General features: G+C 34.3%; 3 protein-coding genes across 5 annotated transcripts; 2 read left to right on the top strand and 1 right to left on the bottom strand.

Annotated features, from left to right (window-relative positions):
* The first annotated feature begins 3,267 nt into the window (after positions 1–3,267).
* LOC134259522 (uncharacterized) lies at positions 3,268–6,362 on the top strand. Its single transcript, XM_062742109.1, has 4 exons — positions 3,268–3,427; positions 3,580–3,653; positions 3,748–5,176; positions 5,292–6,362. Exons 1-4 carry the CDS (start codon positions 3,268–3,270, stop codon positions 6,044–6,046), a joined length of 2,418 nt encoding a protein of 805 aa, XP_062598093.1. The 3' UTR covers positions 6,047–6,362.
* On the bottom strand, positions 4,903–15,440 carry LOC134259524 (leucine-rich repeat-containing protein 18-like). 2 transcript variants are annotated; one of them, XM_062742111.1, is made up of 5 exons: positions 15,302–15,440; positions 10,587–10,730; positions 10,191–10,358; positions 9,950–10,094; positions 4,903–4,914 (listed from the first exon to the last, which is right to left on the bottom strand). In XM_062742111.1, the coding sequence occupies exons 1-4, from the start codon at positions 15,363–15,365 to the stop codon at positions 9,955–9,957; spliced, it is 516 nt and encodes a 171-aa protein (XP_062598095.1). In that variant the 5' UTR covers positions 15,366–15,440; the 3' UTR covers positions 4,903–4,914; positions 9,950–9,954. The 2 variants fall into 2 exon arrangements, with proteins under 2 accessions (XP_062598095.1, XP_062598094.1); XM_062742110.1 differs by lacking the exon at positions 4,903–4,914 and having other exon boundaries at positions 9,684–10,094.
* Positions 15,441–15,496: 56 nt separating this feature from the next.
* LOC134259525 (leucine-rich repeat-containing protein 45-like) lies at positions 15,497–18,616 on the top strand. Of its 2 annotated transcripts, none has more exons than XM_062742112.1 (6): positions 15,497–15,724; positions 16,797–16,922; positions 17,103–17,254; positions 17,381–17,442; positions 17,754–17,823; positions 18,444–18,616. In XM_062742112.1, exons 2-5 carry the CDS (start codon positions 16,837–16,839, stop codon positions 17,799–17,801), a joined length of 348 nt encoding a protein of 115 aa, XP_062598096.1. In that variant the 5' UTR covers positions 15,497–15,724; positions 16,797–16,836; the 3' UTR covers positions 17,802–17,823; positions 18,444–18,616. The 2 variants fall into 2 exon arrangements, with proteins under 2 accessions (XP_062598096.1, XP_062598097.1); XM_062742113.1 differs by having other exon boundaries at positions 16,793–16,922.
* The last annotated feature ends 105 nt before the right edge of the window (positions 18,617–18,721 follow it).

The following is an 18,721-nucleotide window of genomic DNA, read 5'->3' as shown; positions in this document are numbered from 1 at the left end:
AAATTCAAATTTTTAATCAAGGGAAAGTGTTTTACGCAGGAAAGGCTCCCCTTTTCACTTTGCTTTCGTACAGAATATTTGCAAGACATAATAAAACACACTTACCTATAACTGGTGAGCATTACCGCAAACAATTCCTATCTAACATCTTTAACTTTTAGACATATAACTTTTACATCTTTAAGCTATTTTTCTGCTGATTTATCATGTATTTATTTAAATCGTGTACAGTGGTGTAGGTGTGTTCTTTTCAGCCAATCAAAAACTTTACCAGAATTTCGGTAAGCCTCGTTTTGGCGTCACAAACGATAATACGTATCTTTACCAGACCCTTCTGGGTGGTCGGAGATTTACGGAGACAGCCGAGGGTCTGGTTGAACGAGACTACTTGTAACGATGGACTTTTTCATACCTGGAAGTGTAAAATCTAGAGGAGTTCCGACGGAGTGGTTTGACAATCTGTATTTGTCGAGTTCATTGAATGTTTGTGAGAGTTTGGGTTAATGATTAAAATGTTTTGTAAATTTTAGTTTGGTCAAGAAAATTTCGAGCCAGACACATTATTTTTATTTTCGTAAATAAGGAAAAATAGGGTCGGCGGAATCGTAAACCAAGAGAAAAAAAAAACTTTGGCCTTACTTGATAACTTCGCATCATCAGCTAATATGCCAATAGTCTGTCTTGTTTTTAAAAAATGTTAACATAGTTTTAACTTGCTCTTTCGGATACATATCGAATCATTAAACTCCATTTGCAAATGATGGTTGCGTATTACTAGATAAAAAGGGGAAGTTGTCGCTAGAAAGGCACAAGTCGACATATTTGTCATGAAGTCAAACCGTTAGTTTGTCCACAATATCTTTCTATAGAAAAGTATGGAACGCCATAGCTGCCTTATGCATGTTATGTGGCTATTTCATATTATGCTGTGGTTATTTTGTATGAAGATGGTACTCTATTATATCATATGCTGTGCTTATTTTATATGAAGATGGTGCTCTATTATATTATGCTGTGGTTATTTTATATGAAGATGGTGCTCTATTATATTATGCTGTGCTTATTTTATATGAAGATGGTGTTGTATTATACATTATATTATGCTGTAGGTATTTTATATGAAGATGGTGCTCCATTATATTATGCTGTGCTTATTTTATATGAAGATGGTGCTCTTTTATATTATGCTGTGCTTATTTTATATGAAGATGGTGCTCTGGTAATTTTATATGAAGATGGTGCTTTATTATATGTTGTGGTTATTCTATATGAAGGTGGTGCTTTATTATATTATGCTGTGGTTTTTTAATATGGAGGTGGTGCTTTAATTATGCTGTGGTTATTTCATGTGAAGGTGGTTTTTTTTATGTGAAGGTGATTTTTTAAAAAAATATTCAATTTTAAGGTATTCCTCATATATTTTAAGATTAAATTTAATACCGACTCGGAGTTTATCAGCTATTATCTCGAAAAGTTGAAAGTAAAACACATACTAGTTCTAGTAATTGCTGTAACTAAAATCATTTAATACACCATTGCTAGTTTTTCTCTCTTTTTTTTCCTTAGGCACTTGGTTTCAGGTTGGTGTATTTTATGTATTAATGGTTTTTCCTAAGTGTGTCTAAATGCACTCGAAAACATAAAAATAAAAACGATCGCTAAGATTAGCACGTTTTAAAAATGTCGTTTTACTGTAAATACTAAGAGTGTAGGTACGACGGAACTTTTTTGGAAAATCTAGAGGGATTTGTTGTCTGTCTTTCTGGGACACCTCTACATTCTATTATAAATCGTCCATTGCTTAATTAAGTGCATATTTCATACGACAAGTTCAAATTTGTAGACGATTGAAGGGCGTTATTTAGTCACTTTTAAATGTAGATTTTACCCGAAACTCTGCCCGAAACTGGTAGGAAAAGTGTATAGATATTGATTAAAATCAAGAGTGAACCGAGCCGGGCACCTCGTAATATCGAAGATTGCAACTGTCGTAACTTCATTTCTTTTTTATATAGACAGTAATATGGCATTTTTAAAACATACTAATTTTTATTGCGGTATTTTATCGAGTTTATTCAGACACAGCTTGGGAAAAAAAACATAATACACAAAATACACCATACTGACTGAAACAAAGGGCCTATGGAAAAAAAAAGGGAACTAGCAATGGCGTATTAAATAGGACCACCTCCATATAAAATAATCACAGCATAATATAATAGAGCAGCATCTTCAGATAAAATAACCACAGCATAATATAATAGAGCACCATCTTCATATGAAATAAACACAGCATAATATAATAGAGCACCATCTTCATATGAAATAACCACAGTATAATACATGTATAATAGAGCACCATCTTCATATGAAATAACCACAGCATAATATAATAGAGCACCATCTTCATATAAAATACTAGTAAGCACAGCGTAATATAATACATCTTCATATAAAATAAGCATATCATAATATAATAGAGCACCATCTTCATATAAAATAACCACACAAGGCAGCTATGGCGTTCCATAGAAAAGCATATAGAAACAAATGTGCCATAATCTGTGATGGCTTTTATGTCGTGTTGGAGTCATCAGGTTTGTCATAAAGTTAAATTGTTAGTTTGCCCGGAATTTACCACCCGGTAAAAAAAATCTCTGCCTTTAAAGGGTATGCAAATGGCCATATTTTTTCCATAACGTTCGAATGGAGAAATTTTGCTATTAATATCCTACGATATTGAAAATAAAAAAAAAAAAAAATTATGGGTAGCCCGAGTGGCACAGTGGTAAGAGCATCTGCTCGGGGTAAGGAGTTGATCCTTACGTCACAGTTCGAATCCCACTGTGGGACGTGGAGACCGTTCCTTTGAATGAGGCAGTATAAACCGCGAGGTCCCGTGTCGCAGTAAATGCTGACACGAAAAAGATCCCTTACTGCTCAATGGCCATGAGTGCCAAGTATAGTTCAAAATTTGTAGCCCTCCATCGGCAAGTGGTGGCGTCTCTGTATAAGTGAAAAATTCTCGAGAGGGACGTTAAACAACAAACTAAAGAAATATGGTCATATTTCCCAAACGTTTGCAACTGGGTAAACGCATGTTCACGATTCTTATACTAGAAGGATATACTAGTACATGAAATGTGACCTTGATACATGCATGGTTCAAAACATATGTCTTCAGGATATTGCACTGCAACATCGTTTGTGTAAATTCTATATTTTGGCATAAAATCCAAATTGTGTTTATGCCATTTCAGAACTCAGATGGACATAAAAGGTTTCCGAGTTCACGGAGTCCCTTCAGGGACCAATCCTAGAGACATCTACGACTATTTTGAAAAATCCGAAAATGGAGGAACAGAAATTGAGGACATTTACTACCCTCTCCAGAACAATGATGCTGTTGTTGTTTTTACAAATGATGGTATGCCATGAATCAACGCAAAATCTATCTCAATTTTTTTTTTCAATGGAGTTATGCTTTTTTTTTTAAGGATTAACTTTTTTTTCAATCTGACTGATATACTTTAGTATTTTGTTCACATCTGTTCACTTATACTGTCTTATCTCCAACAGGATACCAACATGCTTTTGACAAGAATCACTCCATAGGTGGCAATAAATTGGTATTGAGTAAACTTCCAATACAGGTATCTTTTCAATTACATCTACATTTCGAATAGTGTGGTAGCCATTTTGTAAAAATTTTACAAACTAATCAAATTTTATATAATTTTTTGAAAGCTTTTCGCAAACGTCTCTGTCTTCCTGGAACAAGCCATTACACAGCTGCTGGATGAGAACCCCCCGCTGATGAAAAGCCTTGAGAAAGACAGTGATGTTGAAGTGGTGTTCGACCCAAAATTTATGACGTACAGAATTGTAGGGAATCCTTTCCAAATCGAATGGACGAAAAATTTCATCATGGACGCATGGCAAAAAGATCAGGAAAACAAGAAAAAAATGACAAATGGATCAACGAACGGAGCAACTGAGGGGAAAAGTAAGACCGAGGGCAGAAGATCTTCGCCAATGGTGAATAGCGAAGAGTCGGAATCTTCGGAGGATGACATATCGTATTCCCCTCGTATGACTTACGAAAGTAAGCAGAATAGAACAGACATGGATCGCCGTCACAGTCCAACACCAAGAGACCTTTCAACAGTTTCCAAGAAGACAAAGAAATCCAATGACCATGACAGAGAAACTTTTCGCAGCAATATATCAAGTTCAGAAATGTACCCCCAGACATCAAATGTCAAGTTTAACTCACAGGTTTTAGGGAAAATGGATTCGCCTTTAAGGATGTCAGACTGCAGGGTTTCCTCAAGCGACCCAAGATCTGCATCAAAATCAACGTCTGAGTCGCGCAAGCCTGATATTACTGATAAAATTGCAGACAAGACGAAACCCAAAGCAAAACTCCAGAACTTAACAGATAATGAGAAGCACGGAATTCCGTTCAATGCATCGTCTCTTTTACAAAGCAGACCTACTCCTAGTCAGTCGTTATTTGCACCATCAGTAAATAAGAAAACACCCCAAGTCTTCAAAAACTACGATAGTGACTCGGACAGCGATGACGACATCAAAGGCAGACGACGAGTTCCAGAGGAATTCTCGGTTAGAGGCGAAGAAAGGAGGTACAGACCACCACCACCACCGATTCCGCCACCACCCTCTCGAAATCTTCACACCGCCTTCCCACCACCGAACAGAAACTTTCAGATGGGCATGTCTCTCTGTCAGTCCGACTTTCCTGAGCTGGCCTTGGAGCACGAAACACCCATAGGTGGAGTCATCGTGAAGCTAATTATGGGTGATATTCTCACACAAAAGTCGGACGCAATTGTCAGTCCAGCCAGTACAGATTTATCAACACTTTATGGAATATCTGCTGTGATAGCTAGGAATGCTGACAGGAAAATGAAACAAGAATGTGCCGATTACGTTGCTAAAAATGGTAACCTGCTATTTGGTGACGTTATACATACATGTGCTGGTGGTAACCTTGACCCCAAGGTCACTTACATTCTACACGCTGCTGTTCCCTCTTGGAGAGAAGACAGTCCAGAACAGTCTTGTCATCTGTTGACCTGTACCTACCTTAACTGCTTTCAGTATGCTGATAAAATCTGGCTCAGCAGTTTGTCAATGCCGATTATCGGTGCTGGTAAGACACTTGTTTTGTACAGAAGCACTGTAATTATATCATGTTCTTTGCTATCTTTTCAATCATAAAATAATATACTAATACATGTTCACCTGTACCTTTTTCTTTTTTAAAGGTTATTTTGCTGCTCCTTTGGATGTTTGCGTACAGTCATTCCATGATGCCATATTGCTGTTTACCCACGGCACCAATCCATCGAAACATCTAAAAGAGGTTTTTCTTGTGAGCAATGACCAGGACAGCGCATGCTCAAGTGTTGTGGTGTTTAGATCCTTGATGGACCTTGATGAGGACCAAGCATACAGAGCTGCTGTTGAACGATACTGCAAAAGAAGTCAACAGTACGATTTTTCTGCCAGAGATTTTGTTCTCGATAGAAGTTCACCAAGTCAAGGTTTGGACCTTGAGAAAGACTGTAGTGGAAAAAATGACGAAGCTAAGGAAGAAAAAGGAGTCAACGAAGGTAAAACGCAACAAGAAAAAGAAAGTGAGGTGTCTGAGAAAAGAGAGTGTTTCGGTGCATTTTCAATAGAAAATGAGAAGGTAATGCACACTGGTATCTGCCAATCAGAGAGGGCAAAAGACAACAAAGAGGAAAGTTCCGACAAGTGGCAAATCAATGATAGTGATGACGAAACAAAAGATGAGGATGAAGAAAACTGGAGAAAATCAAACGATGATAATGCGCAAACGAAACACTCTGAAAGCGACTTGCACAATGTTTCATTGAAAGAAAACGACGATGCCTCTTTCCTGGACGATACTGCTTCATCAAGTGTCATCGAAAAATTATTGACAACTTGCGGTTCAGACAAAAATTCTGACGATAAGAAAGGGGATAAGAACGCATCCGATGAGGATGATCTGTAAATGACTGGCGAATATCATTTCTACAATGCTCTGGCTATTCCCCTGTTCTACAGCCACCTTAATATATTGTTGACCTGAAGGCATGCAAATGCCTTGTCATTGTGCATTATATTGGATTGAAACACTACAATGTATACCGTTTTCAGTCATCGAGTACCGCATGGTACACTCTATATGTTAACGCTGTAAAAATGTTGTAAAAGTACGATTATATCAGCCATCAGTTGCCCCAAACTAAAAGAAATTCTTTATTCACATATATGTTGGAGTTGTTTTTGTTTTTGTATACGTAATTGTTCATATATCTTAAATTTTTGGTAAAATTCTCTGAAAATATACGTGTTGTTTAAATATCTATGATACATACCAGATAATTGTCAAGAAATGTTTTTAAAAAGCGTTTCTGAGTAGTTATTGTTAAAATCTTGACAATTTTTATTCTGTAAATTTAGCCAATGGCTCTGTGCATATACATACATTAAAACAAGATACATAAAACCTCACATACTTTGTGTTGCTTTGTCAAAAAGTTACAATGAAGCGCATTGAAGTGGTAAAATTTTCCGTTTGGATGGAACTTTTTGAGCTATCTTTAGACACGCCCATTTCTTTAGAAAGGAAAAATCGGTCAAATGAATACCTGTAGAACAGGTATTCCATAAATATAGTAGCGAATCAAATTGACGGTCTACATAAACACCGAGTAAGCACGTGTTCGACTGATACATGTTATGCTAACTCCAATAAGCATGATAAAATCATAATTATGCACAGATTCGTTTCAATGTGTGTTTTACAGAAGCGGGGACTCTATATATAGCTCTTTCTTATTTAAAAATCTTCATTTCAGTGTAACTCATGTTGCTTGTCGCGGAAAGTGGGGTGTCCTAAAACATAACGACGAATATTTCTTTCTCTTTTCTAAAGAAATGGGCGTGTCGTTATGTTATAATTGACGTTTAAAACATGACTCAGAACGTTTCATCCAAATTGAAAATTTTACAATGAAGCGCATTGAAGTGGTAAAATTTTCCGTTCAAATGGAACGTTTTGAGCTATCTTTAGAACGTTTATTGTCATCTTATGACACGCCCATTTCTTTAGAAATGGATAAAACGGTCGATTTGTTTATTAGAATACCTGTAGAACAGGTTTTCCATAAATATAATAGCCAATGAAATTGACGGTCTAAATAAATACCAAGTAAACACGTGTTCGACCGAAACATGTGTTGTGGTAACTTCAATAGACATGATAAGTTCAAAAATATGTACATATTCATTGCAATTTGTGTTTTACAGAAGCGGAGAGTCTCTAACTCTCTCTTCTTATTTTTTTTAAAGCTCCATTTCAGTGTAACTCATATTGCTTGTCGCGAAGAATGGGTGTCCTAAAACATTACGACGAATATTTCTTTCTCGTTTCTAAAGAAATGGGCGTGTCATTATGTTGTAATTGACGTTCAAAATATGACTCAGAACGTTTCATCCAAACGGAAAATTTTACCACTTCAATGCGCTTCATTGTACCACTTCAATGCGCTTCATTGTATATGTTATCAAGATATGCGCACCATTCCGCCTAAGATATAGGGTAATGGATGACCTAAAACATACCGAAAGACGCATTTTAAATTAGCGTCTGGTCTGTTCCAGTTGTCTTGGTTTATTTTGGGGGTTTATAATCATACCTTCAGTGAACTAGTTAAAAAAGTTCATATAAGATAGGATTGTATGTAGTGACATCATGCTGAAGAAAGAAATAAGTTATAAATATTCTTCTTAGGTTTATATTAGGTCATGCATTGCATTTTTTAAAGCGAATAAATTTTGTAAGTTTGTTTCAGTACATTTATGCAAATTCTGTGCGTGAATTTATGAGAATAAAGTTTGATTGTACTGTTGTACATGTACTTTTGTTAAATTTAAAACACATGTACTTTAAATGCATTAATACACCTGAGTAAAGAAAGAAAATGTTGAGGAAATTATGTAAATATGTAAAGGTAAAGACAATATTTATTTAAGGTAGGGTAAATCAAAAAAAAAAAAACAAAAAAAAAAACCATTAGCTCTGAAGAGCTATTTTTGGATGTATCTGTTGAATGAGATATCATCGGTGCATTATTATTTGAACTGTACATAATATTAATTTGTTAGCTTCTTGTGGCAAAAAAATTCATGCTCTCTAAAATATGTTTAAATCTATGAGAATGAATCTGAACTTTTTTATCATAAAGTCATGAATTGCAAAAAAAGTTTCCTTGAAAACATTTCCAGACAATTATAAAGTACACAGTTGCCATTTCCATTCTGTACCAAATTAACTTGTTTAATTCCTACTATTCATTGGAGTACTTAATTCCTACTCCAATTTTATAAAATGTCAATCAAATCGTGCAAAGCAACCATTCAATCTTGATAGATTCTAATATGCAGTCTCGAGTTTCGTCCGTACGTATTAAGTTCAACGGATTATGTTAACCTATTTTGTTTGCTTTCTTTGTAATTTTTTTGTCAATGTATACATGAACCTGTCGGCTATGACTGATTAATTTCATTAAGTTTTTAACTCTGTTAGGAAACAGCCCCCATATTTGGCGTAAATCTAAGTACATGGTGTGCTTCCAAATCAAAGTTGATAAAATCTCATTCATATTACCACATGCACGGAGTACAAGAGTACAAACTAAATCCAATTGTAGACATTTCAGAAGTACATGTATTACCTATTGTTATCAAACATGCTCCATTGAAATAAAACATTTGCAATGTTAGATATTCTGTTATCCATTACCAATCATCTAGGAAGCCTTCGTCTACAAAAAAATCACATTTTTTTAATCGATTGAAAACAAGGACCTCGGTAAGTATTCGCTGAGTCATTGAAAATAAAATTTATTGTCATATCAAGCGAATAATATACACAATGTAACACATCTTGTTCACTTATACTAGAAAAATGCATAACGAACGATAAATTTCTAAAATAAAGAAAGCTTTTGATTTAATAAGTTAATGAAACAAGAATATCGACAGTCTTGTTTAAAGTCTACATTTACCAAATTCTGTGGTCGATGCAATGACCTTGTCAGCAAGTACAATCTATATCACTAAGTCTTATGCTGAGCGACACTTTTCATTACACATGTAAGGCCATTATTTTCACAGATAATGTCTAATTTTTTTTCCTTTGCAAGATCATGACAGACGTGACCTATTAATATATAGGGGATGCTTACTCCTTCATGGTACCTGATCCCACCTCTGATGTTTTTGACGCTTGATTGCTGTTCGTTATCTTCCTGTTACTCTTCGTGGGTCGCGGTGCTACGTATTGATTAGCATGGGAGAATTCGTCGCAATTGTGTAGTTTTTTTTCAATAACTGAAAAAAAGTTATATAAAATACTTTGGTTTTTATTTCATTATATGAAGGAGGGTGTGTGTCGGGGTGGGTGTTGAGGGAGGGTGTGTATGTGTGTGTGGGTGGTTCGGAGGGTGGATGGGTGTGTGCATGTTTACTTCAAGGAGTTGGAAAGATAAAATAAGAAGCATATCATGTCAGGGTAAATTAGAAAATTAAACTTTATTCTAAATTTTGTTAAAGATTATTGCACAATAATAAGCCAACAATAATTAATATAAACAATCCATCTAAAAAACATGAAATATACAGTACATAATTAGTTAATACTTCTCAAATGATAAACAGTTTAGGGAATAATTTATAAATATGACATACAGAAAAATATATGTGTATAAATGCACATTTAAATGAAAACGGAACATATTTTATGTATATTATTTTAACAAAAGTTCAAGATCCAATCCTCATTTTCACAACATTCAACAAACATGTAATTTCTCAATCTTGTACTCAAGTTAAAGAAGCGATAGGTAAGTGTTGCTAGGACGTGGAATTGTTGCCAAGCAACACTGTAAAAGCACAGGACTGTAGCTGTGATTTCAGGTCGTCAGAAATAGGATTATTTTGTAAGTTAACGTTTCTCAAACCCTCTATGTCTTCTAACCGACTCACATCAATAGCTAAAAAAAAAAAGAAAAGACGAATTATTAGAAGGTGTCGGTTGCGGAAAAAAAATAAAGCATGGACATCTATACATAAAATGGCACTACACGTACACATTATGCAGTTGTCATGTAGAAAGAGCTCTTGAAGATTGGACAGTGAGTACACAAAATGAGGAACGTCTGCCAGGTCATTGCTGGAAAGGTTCAAGACCCGGATGTTTTGCATAATGTGCATATCTGGCGGGAAGTGGCTCAATCTGTTTTTACTTAGATCCAGCTCTAAAAAAATTCAGGATAAAAACAAATCAATAAGAAGCCATTGCAACAAATACAATATATAACCATGTTCATACTTTTATTTTCAGTTCCCTGTGATTTTTTAAAAAAAATTTTTAGGGTAATATATATTATATTATGTCTATCTTTAAAAAAAAAAAAAGGGAGGGCCTATGAAAAAAATTGAGTACATTTAAGAATGTGTAGAACTGAAGATGTATAATACAAAACCTGTTAAACTTGTGAAATTTGTTGGGAATTTTGGAGGGATCTTTGTGAGCATGTTGCTGGCCATAGTGCATTTGTTGACGGTTACCGACTTTAGCATCATGTACACAGCATCTGGGATTTTAGTCAAGTCACATCCAGATAAATCTACAGGAAAAAAACATGCATAGAATAATTAACTCGTTCATAAACATTGGTGAATGCCAATGGCATCGTGTTGTTGGCAGGGGTGGATTCAAAATCTCTAGAGTAGGTGGGGTGGGACTTGTTCTTTCTTACCTAAAAGGTATTTTAATGCAGAGATTTTAAGGGGGATGTACAAGCCATATTGGATCAAGTCTGGTGTAAAATAAGAAATGCCAAGAATGCACTTAATACTCTTCTATATTAGCCCAAAGTTAGTCAAAATGCTAATGCACTCATTACCTACTGTTAGAGACCAAAATCAGTAAACAATTAAGTTTATTTTGTTTTAATTAGGAGGAAATTAATCACGTTAGAACTGCGCAGCTACAGCATTCACGAGATGACAAATGTATCGAAAATGATGTCGGTTCGATTCATTGATAGTATGGTTACAACCATTTGTTTCGCTTTTTTCTTGTAATTATCCTTAATTCTTGAAAATTTGATTTTTCATATGGGGGTCTTCCTGAGGCCATGTATTTATGTAGTCCACCATTCCTCTGTCTCACAGAGTTCGAATAACATTGGTTTTAGAATGAATGCGACCATAATAACACCAAGACAAGAAATTACTAAGTAATAATCATTAGATTATATAACTTACTACTTTTATTTGTTGCATCACATCGTCTGATTAATGACAAAAAGCGATTTTAACCCCACTCCAGCAAATCGGGAAAAACTGTTCTGTTTGTAGCTCGAGTTTCCTCGTGAATATCATTCCACATTAGCACGTGGTTGGCAAGTGCATATATCTGCTGTAAATTGATGCGTTTATTACCATGATTATAATTAATTTTTCATGGAACAAGTCTTGATAATTTGTAGGTTTCTGTAAAACTCAAGAAAAAATAAAAAATTGTCCTAAACATATGTGTTTACGGCGGGTCTCTTTTCTGTGGCGATAGAAGTTATTTTCAAATGGGGCACTGCAAGGAGGATGCTTAGCATTTAATTTGAAAATGGTAAAGAATATATAGGCAGTTATAGGTTTTCCTTCAGGCACCTCACATAAATAGCTAGCTTGTTTACAATGACTCAAACACTGTATGGAGTAATGTTTGGACATAAAACACATTATGTCTCATTATATGTTGACAACGTTGTAATATTAAGCTCTCACTCATTGAACATACCAAGTTTGATAAAATATATTAAGTTGTTTCTTTGAAATTTAAAAGCGAGCACAATGTTTGCAAAGAAAGGTCCATTGCATATGCTTTGTCTATCTTTGCAAAAAAGAGTGGGTGCAAGCTCTCCCCCCTCCTTCCCCCGGAAAATCCTTTGTTCAAAATAGTGCCCAAGCTTAAAATATTTTGCATTACTATGTATGTGGTGGAACATGTACTAGCCTTATGAAACCACTTGTTATAAATAAAAATTTGGTTGCCCTCTCTCCCGCCCTACTGCCTAGAAATTGCCCAACTCAATTTATTTTTTATATCCCATTGATTACACGATTTTTTTTTCTTCCGTCGACCATGTGTTTAAATTATCAGGAAAATTTTTTTCACCTATAAATACGGACCAAATAATTTTTCCATAGCCTGAGTTTGGAAGACCGTCAAACGTCATTTTAAATATTGGTCTAAAATATTGAATTACATATGTGTGTTATTATTTTTTTTCTTTAAAAGTGTAATTTTGACAATATGGGCAAATAGAAAAATATTTAAGATATACCATAAATATTACAGTCGTTTGTTGGACGAGTTCCAGTACTGAGACAACCATTTTTCGTCACAATTGACCTGCATAGTGACGTCATTTTCACATTGTGACGTCATAAACAAGGAACAAAACTTTTTCAGCATAAGCTATTAATAGAACTTGTGTATGGCTCTGTGTGTTCCAAATTTGTTTTTAATCTGAACTGTGGTTTTGTAGATATAGAGATAGTTCGCGAACTTTTTGATCACCCCTCGTACTATTAGGTACTAAAACAAGTTCATTCATATCGATTTTATGTGTCTAATTTTCTTAGTGTTTCATAAGTGATAATTAAAATTTTGATAGATAATATACGTTATCTGTGGCAGACTTACAAATTCTTAACTTTTAACTTTGATGGTACTCCTTTTTCCTTACCTGGAATCAAAGAGTTTAAGATTCTTTTTATATCAATACGTACACTATTTAACAACTGTTCGATAATAATACTAAATAAATTACTTTAAGCTACATTATAACACATTTCCTCTTTTAAATTTTTCATATTATTTGAAATATTTTGCAACTGTAATTCTCTTCTACATTTAAAGATTGTTATGTCGCTCCATATTAAGAAGAGGTCTGGAAAACAAAATTCTTTGCTAAAAATAGACCACGTGCTGCTATCCATGAACTACTTTCATGGTTCTTTACATTCATTTTGAAGACAATGGTACCTTGTTTTGAGCCTGAAATTATCATTTAAAAATGCAAAATTTAGACATTTTCTCAACAAATGATTGTAGAGAGAACATTAATGCACAGTTCGCATATTTTTTTGGATTTTTTAAGGCTCTGCTGAATTCTGTAGCTGCGCAGTTCTAAGGAGCACATCAAAAGCATTTTTCTGCAAAAGTATAGATTTTATATGCAAAACATGCATTCAATTATGCATATTTACTGTATCTTTATCATAAAGACTTAAAATGTGATCAAAATATAATGAATTTTAGCCATTTGATGAAATGTTTACATTTTGTTTACACTGCACTAAAGGTGGCCGTACATCCCCCTTAAGGGAAACTCAAAAAAATTGTCCATGAGCATTTGTTATAGAATTCAAACAATAACACATTTTTAATTGTTTGTTTTTAAATGTGTCCCGCCCCTTCAGATCCGTCTCTGGTAGGAGCCCTTGCCAAATTTCAATGCATAATATGAAAAAAATTTTAAAGAACACCATAGCATGTCAAAAACATAAACCAGCATAATGTTACATGCAGCTCTAACGAGGAAAGGGAGGCAACCTATCTTTGTAGCTTAAAAAATGTGTCTGACATGTATGATCAATGGGATTTTCGGAGACGGTAGATTGACGATTGGAAAATTAATTGAAACACATTTTGTCTTCAAATCGTTGCATAGGATAAATCATAACTTTTATTTTGTCGTCCAGGAACTACATGAAAAATATTCTTTTTATCAATGTTTAAAAAAGAAAATGGTGACCATTGTCATGCGCTATACAAAACACTTTCCATCAGGAAAAAGTTTGCAAACTCTAGAACTGGGAGATTGTTTAACTATTTCTTTTTTTTTGGGGGGGGGGGGGGGTCCGTGCAAACATGTTATACCCTGATTGTTTATGTCTGCTAAATATAAGTCTTATTTGATGTGTCTGTAAGATACGCACTCTCAGGAATCCATTGGACAAAAACATTGGAAGATTTTTTTTCGGGGTGGGTCCTAATAAAATTAGGTATGTATATATATTTTTTTTATTAAAAGAAAAATTAACGTCTGGTGCTGTGTTGGTTTATATCATTCACACCACGTCTTTTACAGGCGATTTACTTAAAAAAAATTGTGTTGATTTTACAGATTTAGTGTAAGTCAGATCTAAACTATTTATAAAAGTATTTTACATGAATTTCGCATCGAGTTCAATCCACGTGGGTTGAAAGTGAAGATCCGCCTCTTGTTTAGATTCAAATTATCATGATTATGGGGCACAAAAAAGGAGAAAGAAATCTGCATTTTTTATAAAACTTCTGTGTCCTAATACTTGGAAATTAAAAAAAAAAAACAAACACATTAAATAGATCTTCTGTACATCTTTGACACATAAAAAACTAGATGAATAAAAATGGGTGCGTTCACAGTTCTGCCGTTGGTAGACAAAAGTTGCCGTTGGTAAAATTAATTACCATTGGCATGCCACTGGTACCAATGTTTTTTGCCAATGGTATATTTTTCTGCAGACAGTCTAGAGTGTGGTTAGTGTTGGTAAATGACGTCACAGCTAGTTATCGACATGGCAACAAGCTAGAAAGACTGGGATCCCGGATTTACAATGATATAAACGATTTTTCCTCTAATCCTTTTTAACAAATCATGCCAAAATCACATAAAAATCATATCAAACACTTATATTCATGATTTTGAAGTATGATTTAGACATGATCCATTAAATGGATTATATAAAACTCATAGATATGGCAACTAAAGAAGTGTGATCCTAATGTGGTTTGTTTGTCGGATATGAGTCTGCTATGATTTTCTTGCGATTCTGGCATGTGCTAATAACTTAGAAGACAAAGAAATCTGTAATTCAGTATTACCAATGTCTCCATTGGACTCCCATTGGTAACATTGGTAAAATTGTTACATTTGTATGCCAATACCCGTTCAGGGTTTATTGGTACAGTTGGTACCATTGTCAAATTATTGTACCAATGGTATATTGAAAGTTGGTACTAATGGTAGAACTGTGAACGCACCCAATGTCAGCTGTATGAAAATATACATCGTCATAACAAGGTAGTCAAAGAATATCTCGTTTTCATAATTGTTTTAAATTTTACACATAACAAATTTCATACCAAGAGATTGTGATTCCTGTGCCTCACGGAGCCTTCTGGCCACTAAGGCGGTTCCACTCGCCATAGTGATACTCGAGCCACAATCTACCCCGTGTAATTTTTACCTTTGGGGCACCCCTAAGAAAGGTATTCAATGGGCATTACGATCCCGATCCTTTAAAAGGAGGTTAGTTTTGGTCGATAATGTCTGCTTCTTTTAAACAAACTACCAATATTTAATTTTATTCTAAATAAAAAAGCCTTTAGTTTTAGACGGATGGCACCAAGTAAGTTTTTATTTGCCATATAATGCATCGGGCTTGGGCTACAGAAGAAACTCTTCTGAAATGAAAACAACAAAAGACCCGCGGCAACTCGAATGTTTAAAAATGGAGGAAATAATCATTCTGTTGTCGTGTTTATGATTTTAAAAAGTCAGTTAAGGTAGTACATAATTTTATGAAAGTAATGGGTTGAGACAAGAGGAATTTTGACCAGTTTTCCTATTTAATTCAAAGGAAAAACATTGAATTTAGCTTATCTTGCTACAATCAGACACAAGATTTGAAACTGGGACATGTCTCAACACATTTTTGTGTTATTTATACGATCGTATACAATATATATTTAGTGATAAAATTTATACTACATATTGCTTAAGTAAAAAATAAAAACAGCGATAGATAATTCTAAACCACGAAATAAATATCAACATCGCATGTAAATTGTAAAGAGAGAGAGAATGTGGAGAAAAATAAGATTTTTTGAGCCCATATTGTCCGACTGTTGGGGAGAAGTAAAATTGACATGACATATTGTACTAATTTTAGACCGTTAGTGAAGATAGATGCCCTGGCAGTATTTCACCATTTTGCTAGCCAAGGGTTTTTCATACGCCACTCTCCTCTTAATCCCTTGGAATACAGACACAGTGCCATGAAAAGACGGAATTGTTTTAATCACATGATCTCACGTGTGAAAAAGTACATGTATGCACAAAGTGTATCATCAACAGAAATATATATTATTCAAAATCATGAAAGTTTTAAAAGAGTAATTAACAAGAAGGTATTGATTCTTCAATTGTTATTTAATGTGCAAATCTACATCTTCAATATAGATTCTAAATTCGTTCTTATTTTGCACATATCTTAAAAATTTTGATGACACCATATCTATTCATAGAATGGCATTTGATCATTGTTTAATTCTTGCGTTTTTCATTCCTGAGAGTAAAAAGTCAAAATATGTCCCAGAAGCAGATATCGTCATTCACAAAAACTATCGCTGATTTTTCAACACCGTATGCCAAGGGCTTATGAGGAGAGTAGCGTATCAGAAACCCTTGGGTAGCAAAGATTATATTTCGCAGTCTTAGCCATGATGTGATAGAAATATTGGACCATTTCATGTTTCTCACATAATAGGAGTGGTGTATTTCTTCCTGAAAATCCTAAATTCCAAGAAACAAAATGATTCCCAATTTGAATTATACACTGCTTTCTTTTTCAGATAGGTATTAAATGGTCTTATATGTACATTAAAAAGTCACTGTGATGGAGGAGTTTCGGTACACTTACATAAGACTGGGCAAAGACAACCATGTAGAGCCACAGGAATGTGTCCTCAGTTATTTAAAAAGGTAATGATATTCAAAAATTGAAACCCCCAGCAATTTTGACACTTTTTTTGGAAGCAATGAATTATGAAGACTAGACAAAACTGTTGTCAAACTTAATATAAAAACTGAAAATTCCATAATGAATTACCCTCAAGCTCATTTTAGTTGCAATTCTTTGTATTTATAAATTCTTTCTTTCAGTTTTGAATCTACACCCAAGCGTGGCAAAACAGTGCTCAATTTATCAACCAACAGCCTATCCCCCAAAACATGTCATGTTTTAGGAAAAGTTATTGCAACTGATCGAACCTTTGTGGAGATAAAATTTGCTGACTGTATGCTTAGTGAAGATGGTTTGTATAAATATTGTCCACAAATCATACTTAAATATAATTGAAGTAAAGAATTTACCAGTAAAATATCTGAATAGACCAGTTCCTTATTCCTTTTTCTTGATTTCTTTTTTTTTCTTTTTGCAGCAGTGAAAGGTCTGAGCCATGGACTTACCACTAATTCCTATTGCAAAATGCTTGACTTGAAGGTAATCGTTGAGTGCAGTGGAAAATACATAGTCTGTATGTTTTTTGAATTATATAATAGGTGTGAATCTAAATGATGAAAGGAGAGTTACACATAAATATGGTATATGCTCCAGATATATCCTTTTAAAAATAAACATGCCATTCTATGAACTTCTTTGCATTCCTTTATGAACTTGAAATATTTCATGCTTAAAGCTTTCCAAAATGAAGCTGTGGTTCATTTGGCTAAACACTTGTTCTCTATCTCATTGGATGTAAAATTTTTAAAACATGTTTAATTTGAACACATGTGAAAATTATTTATATACAGGGTAACAACATCAGAGGCAGTGGAGTGGAGGCCATAGGAAAAATGTGAGACACAACCACACCATTCTAAGGTACATTGTAAATACAATTAACTATCCTAATAGATCCAGCAGATGGGGACAAATTTGCTTTATGATATTGGGAAAAACTGAATAATTCTAATGTGTCAAGAGAGCTTTTTGTCTTAGAATTACTCTAATGTAAAATTGTAAAATAATCCCCCCATCCTCCCTCCGGTCATTAAATGAAAGCCAGTCTGTGATAAATAATATGCATGAGGAAGTTTTACTGTTTCAGAAATCTATTTTTATCATTTAAATTGAAAAATATCCATAGATCATCTGAAGGGTATTTCTTACACATGCTGGAAACATTTCGTTTTAATGACTTCCCAGAATTATCTGTTTAATCTATACTATAGGTAGAAAAATACTCAGATTTCTTGATTTTCTTGATTTGTCAGTGTTGGTGTTTAATGCACTTTCAGTTCATTGTGGCAAATTTAAACATTAAAAAATATGAATATATGTATGTGGATGTATTGTACATGCATAAAAATATAAATGTATGTATATGTACATGTATGTGGATATATTGTACATGCATATTTAGTAATATCATAACAAACAATACTACATACACTTTGCTTTACTGAACTCAAAGTAGTTTAATATAACCTGGCTGATTTCAGTATATGCCTGGAGTGGAATGCCTTTGGATTGTTAGATAACTCCTTTGCCATGTTCTGTGATGGCGTGGGATCTAACGATAATTTACAAGCCCTGGATCTTCGAAATAACCAGATCAGTCATGACGGAGCTGTGGAGTTAGCCGCAGCACTAAAAAGAAACAATACATTACGGGCTCTAGGTAGGAAGTAAGGGATTAATTTGTTATGGTTGATGTTTGTGGGCAACCAAAATTTACAGGTTCCTGGCGTGGTTTATTGGGGTATTAATATTAAAAAAC

This window comes from Saccostrea cucullata, unplaced genomic scaffold, assembly GCF_032062105.1.
Source record: "Saccostrea cucullata isolate Sc308-1 unplaced genomic scaffold, CSIRO_AGI_Scuc_v1 ctg12691, whole genome shotgun sequence".
NCBI lineage: Eukaryota > Metazoa > Mollusca > Bivalvia > Ostreida > Ostreidae > Saccostrea > Saccostrea cuccullata.
This window is presented reverse-complemented; position numbering and strand designations above follow the sequence as displayed.